The sequence below is a fragment of the Hipposideros armiger genome, unplaced genomic scaffold (genome assembly GCF_001890085.2).
Source record: "Hipposideros armiger isolate ML-2016 unplaced genomic scaffold, ASM189008v1 scaffold_138, whole genome shotgun sequence".
NCBI lineage: Eukaryota > Metazoa > Chordata > Mammalia > Chiroptera > Hipposideridae > Hipposideros > Hipposideros armiger.
The window spans coordinates 3,664,920-3,670,818 of record NW_017731488.1 but is presented as its reverse complement, the minus strand read 5'-3'; the positions used below and the strand labels follow the sequence as shown (position 1 = coordinate 3,670,818).

Genomic DNA, 5,899 nt, shown 5'->3' with positions numbered 1-5,899 from the left:
CGCGGCTGCTCAGCTCGGGCTGACTCGAACCGCTGTTGCTCAGAGCTCAAACTCTTGAGCGAGCTCTTAACCAGCTGAGCCACTCAGCCGGCCCGAGAGTTCCCTTTTTGGGTCAGACACCCAGGGAACCCAACTAGACATAAATTTAGTTTGTTCACTCTTAGTCCCTATTCATAGTAGAGCAACCTCCTTTATAGACGTCGAAGGAAGTTCTTGAACAATGCAGGAGTCCGGTATAAGCTCTTTATGATATAACTGTCTACAGACAGAAATAGTGCTTAATGAATAGGATTTTGCTACCGGTCAAACTTGAGCTGAAGATTTATAGCATTTATCCAAGAGGAAATCATGAGGGTTAAGCCTTCATAGCAGCTGTTTTAGATGAAATCATGGGGGTCAAGAAGACACTAGCTGTCAAAGTCGCTTTACTTAATGGTTCATCAGAGCATCACATCAGTTCCTCAGGTCTGTCTCTGCTGTGCCAAACTTAAAGCCTTTACTACAAGGCCGAAAAAATAGTAGCATAGGAGCATACTTGCCATCTTTTCTACTGCTCATTATATACAGCAGTAGCAACAGATTTCTAATAAAATTGGTTACTACCCCCAAGCCTGTCTTCCTGCAAGTCATTTATATGGCCTTTTACCCAGAATAGAGAGTAAGCACCCAGAGAATGAATAACCTGAAATATAATGTGGTTTCCTAGATAGGGAGTTTGCTTTTTCAGTTTGCCTGTGAGCGCAGCCAAGAGCTTCAGGGTTGCTCCATCTGTGGTTTTAGATCAGTGCTGGGTGAGGGCGCCAACCTTCAGTTCTTTTCCATACCCCCCACATTCTAGCTTCTTTTACTGTTTCTAAAAGTCTCTAAACCCATTTTTAGAAGAGTGAGGTATTTTCTACTATATAGTCTCTCTAGATTTCTGATGTCCAAACTACTTTTTTATTTAATTTGAAGGACTATACAGTGAGATGTGCAATTTTCCCATTTCATTTTTGAAATGTTCTAACTTTTTACCTGGTGATATCTTTCTTTCAGTTATGACATGCACCGATTATATTCCTCGCTCATCCAATGATTATACCTCACAAATGTATTCTGCAAAGTAAGTTAAATAATTATTTCAAAATCTATATGCTTTTTCTCTAGGTTCATTGCAAAATGTAACTTGATATTTAACTTATTAACATTTAATTTATTTTCACTTCTCTTGTTCTCTCTGTCCCTACTCCAGTTTTTTTATTCCCCCTAAATATAGAATCTATATAACATCCTTTCAAAAAGTCATAGTTGCCTGGAATAGGTAGATCACTGTTACCTGGAAGCTCGCCCTGAATGAATAGGCACTGAAAATGAAAACTACTGTTAGTGATTAAAGCATATCAGTAATTGATCTCTGATCATTCTCTTTCCTCTACCTTGATAAACAAAACAGATCATGCCAGCCTCATACTGGGACTTCTCAGCCTAATCTATGTTCAGTTTCTTATTTTTAGGAATGTCTTCAAAGTAGAACTGGACTTGAAATTAGGTTTAGTGGGCTGAAGTCACTAAGAGGTGATATTTTGGGCCTTCATGGGGTCAGATCAGCATTTAAGATCCACGAAGTTAATCATCTCCCCAGATGAGTAGGTGCAGAACAGTATGTGTGCCAGGCTACCAGCTGTGCATTGATAGTGAGCCTATGCATGCATAAATACATACAAATGTGTTTCTTAAACTAGGATGTATTCTTATGTGCTTACATATGCAAAATACATAAAGACATTGATAACAAAGGTTAAGTGTTGCCTATGGGGTTATTATAAAAAGAAAACTGGCATTTTTTCCTTTTTGTGCCCATTTGTACCTTTTGGTTTTGCATCAGTTAAATACACTAATTAAAAAATCAACTTGATGAGTTTTCCAAATTCTAATCTGGTATTATCACTAATAGCATCTTGGGCCAGTCATTTTCATGTGGTTTTCTTCTGTGAAATGAGTGAACCTATTCGCTGAGATCATTATGAAGGAGATAACAAAATACTTTTTATAAAGACACTATATGAAAAAAGATATGATCTTTAATATATCTAGAGAGTAATCACTGAGACTTAAGATAATTTTCATGCAACTTGACGAACAGCTGTAATCTGAGCTCTTTTCTGGTCTCAGATCTGGCTAAGAAGAATAGAAATTTTCAAATTCAGTTTCTTAGAATCTACTGAGATATGAATATGTTATATATTCCAAATTCATTCACTCATCCAAAAAAGATTTACATACCTGCTGTATTCCGGGCACCTTATTAGTTATGTTTCCTATCTTAATTCAGACCTCTTTACCACTTACCTGAACCATTACATTATAGCTTTTTAAACTGGACTTGTATTTCCAGTTTTTCTCCCTTCTAATCCATTTTATAAAGCAATGTCAAACTAATACCTCTTAAAGAACAGCTCTGATCTTGTCACCTTTTTCTCTACAATTTCAGTGACTCCCACTTGTTTCAGATTTGTCTGAATTCTTTTAGCCTGTTATTCAAGGTCTTGGCTATCTTTCTCTCGCTACTTCCCTTCCCTTTATATCCTTCCCTTAATACAATCCGAAGGCTGAAGCCTTGCTTTTCTTCCTCTGTACCTTTGCCAGAGTTTTTTTCTTCCTAAAACACCTTTACTCTCCCATTCTATCTACACATCCTATCTCCTCAGCTTATACAACTTCTTTATAGCTTTTTCCCCTTTTCCTCTCCCCCAAAGCTGAAAACAATCTTTTTGCCTTCTGAAACACCCCTTTCCTCCAGTATTTTATCATTATGACTTACATGGTACGTACAACACTTTTTCTTGCATTGTAAGTACAGCATAACTCAACAAATAATATAATTTGTATCTAAAATTTTAGTGCATAAAATATGGGATCATCTTATTGCATGAATGAGATGACCAGGTCACCTAGTTAGTCTAAAGTCACAGAATTTTCTCTGCTGAATTCAAATCCCTAGCTAAATGTGATGTGGCTGTATACTCTGGCTTAAATGTTAGTGGGGAAATTCTTAGTCCTGTCTGGGACTTCCCAGATTTTCTAAGTTACCTGACTCCCATTTTGTAGGCTTGATTTGGCAATATGGAGACCCACTCCTATGCTCTGTTTTCTAATGTGTTTGCTTGCCTTTTTTCCAAGTCCTTTTTTCCAAGTCCCACTTTCCCTCTTAGAGCTTTAGTTTGGCCCAGAGGGCTGAGTGAAGAATAAGAGCCAGTTGCGAATACTATTCTATCCAATTTTCTGTTATTTTAGAGTTTTATTCTATATGTAGATATAAGGGCATAAACAACTTTAATCTACCCGTGTAGCACATAGGGCCATGCACGTAGCATACCACAAATATTTGTAGCATAGTTATTGGACCTTGGGAAGATATTTAAAACTATTAAATGTTCCGTAAAATTGTTTTCTAGTCAGGTTGTAGTAAAACCTGGAAAGGAAATATTAGCTGTACTTTCTGACCACAGTAAGAGACATTTTATGTGGAAGGTTTGTCTCCTCGTTGCCAATTCTTTGTATTTAGTAGTATTACCTATTTCCCCTAGTTTTTATTACTTAAATAAATCACACATGAAAGTTTTGTTTTCTTAAACTTTTCTAGACCTTATGCACATATCCTCTCAGTTCCTGTTTCGGAAACTGCTTATCCTGGGCAGACTCAGTACCAGACACTACAGCAGTCTCAACCGTATGCTGTCTACCCTCAGGCAACCCAAACGTATGGACTACCTCCTTTTGGTAAGGCACCATATTATAAACAGTTCTTAAGAACGTTGATTTTTATCCCTCAGAAACTTCGATCTTTCCCCAAAAAGCAAGCATGGCTGATGAGGAAGCTGAGAGATGGGTTATTCTTTGCAGAGCACTCAGTTACAGGTGTGATAGAAGTTGGGTGTGCAATTTTCCAACAGTATATTTGATATATGTAATATAAAATCATAACTTTTCAGTGCGCATTTGTTTACCTCCTAAAGTTTAGCTACCAAAATTTCCAAGGTACTAAGTCTTGCCTGTAGAGCTTGGAGGAATCTTTAAGTGTTTGGAAAACTCTTTGAGGAATTACTATTGATTTGACTCACTTTATACAAAACATGGTACCTTGGTTAGGTATGCATAATAAATCTATTTTGAGGTGTCCAGTTTCTTGCTAAATAAAGCCAGGTAATCTAAATATACAGGTAGAATATGCCTTATAGTTTACTCTCTTTTTTTTGGTCAATTTTTTTGTCTTTTTCCTCCCCCTTGCCCCAGACTGATCAATTGTTGCTCTGGTGACCCAAAGTCATCTTAGAATGGGGGAAATCTCCAATTTTGTACAACCTTATCATGTGCATAGTTTTGTTCTTTGGTTTTATATCTTGGACATGAATTGTAGATTTGAAGAGTTTACTAGAAGTCAGTTTGAGATTCTTTGGGCACTTAATATCTACTGATTTTTCTCTCTCTGTGTAAATTGATAGATATATGCAGTGTGCTTTATTGCCTCTTCCCTGCTTTCCTAGAACTGGTGTTAGAAAATTGAGTGAATACTGTATTATTATAAAATACGCATTATGTTAATAAAATACTATCTCTGTAGCCTTTACTGAAACTAGCTGGGAGTTAGAAAAATATTCCAAACAGATCACTGCAGATTATGAGTGTATTAGTGTTGCCTGCTTTTGGTTTCTACATTCCTGCTTTTTCTGGTCATTTGGCTAGTCTTTTATGATAGTGACAGTTTTCTTCTTAGGCTTGTTAGCATTCCTTGGCTTCTGATAACTACTGGAAACAAGAATTGGGGGTTATGTTTAATGATAACGGTAGTTGAACTTCTTGAAAGAAGAGAAACAGAAATGCTCTTGTTTTCCTGTTTGTAGTCCATGCCTCCATGCTTGTCGGTTTCAGCCAGTATACTAAGATCTTACATTTGTGATATATTTAGCCAAGACTGAGCAGTCCTTTTGGAAGCAGAATTCTGTGAATATGTTTGTGTTTATTTCCTTTTGTGTTTAGTAAAGCTGAGTTTTCAACAGCTGCCTAATAACAGGCTAGTAGGTATAAAGTATTTTCACATTGTTTTTTTACTCTTTGTTTGATTTAAGTTTATTATTAGCAAGCCCAAACCCCTTTATGACACTGTTGAACAGTTGATCATTCTTGCCGTTCAATGTTAAATAAAACTACTATTATATCTCCAAACTCAGATTAGGGAATACCTAGCATAGTGCCATGTGCGTGTCGGTCCTAGATATTATGGTTTCTTTTATGATCACTGCATGTCACTTATATTAAAGGAAGAAACAAAATTCTGTAAAACATATCAATTCCTGTTAAAAACTTGAAGGAAGCAGTGTTTATATTGTGAAGAAATATTGGTTATAACAGGCTCTTTTATTAATGTTTTTGTTTAATATTTTGGGGCAAGGGAGACTAGTTTTATAAATTCATCTATCTAATTCAGAGAGAGGTAATCATTAGTTCAGTGAGACTTACTGGAGAGTGATTTAGGTTGGGGTAATGTGAATGATATAGCATGTTTCATAAATTATAAAGGATATTATAAAGAGATATTTGGAATTTTTTTTTTTTTTTTTTAGCTGAGCCATCCTGCCACCTGTTGTTGGCATGTTGGCAGCTCAGCGGCTGCTCTGCTCAGGCCGGGCATCAAACCGCTGTTGCTCAGAGCTCAAACTCTTAAGCGAGCTCTTAACCAACTGAGCCACTCAGCCAGCCCCCAGAATACTTATTTTATTTTATTTTTTAAGATTTTTATTGGGGAATGGGGATGGGAACAGTGCTGGGGAATTGGGGGGAGGGGAACAGACAAGTTGCTGTCCTTTCGTTCTTCAGTCTAGTTGTGGAGGACGTTGCTTCACTGGCCCAAGTTGGCACCATC

At 36.9% G+C, this 5,899-nt stretch overlaps 1 protein-coding gene across 3 annotated transcripts in view; it reads left to right on the top strand.

The window, feature by feature from the left end:
* The window catches only part of EYA3 (EYA transcriptional coactivator and phosphatase 3), a 66,686-nt gene that overhangs the window by 14,876 nt on the left and 45,911 nt on the right, over positions 1-5,899 (top strand). For 2 of the 3 annotated variants that reach the window (XM_019650241.1, XM_019650240.1), the window contains exons 2-3: positions 1,036-1,102; positions 3,623-3,759. In XM_019650241.1, coding sequence (XP_019505786.1) covers positions 1,036-1,102; positions 3,623-3,759 — 204 coding nt within the window. The remainder of the gene's footprint in view (positions 1-1,035; positions 1,103-3,622; positions 3,760-5,899) is intronic. The other variant, XM_019650243.1, reaches the window with a different exon arrangement.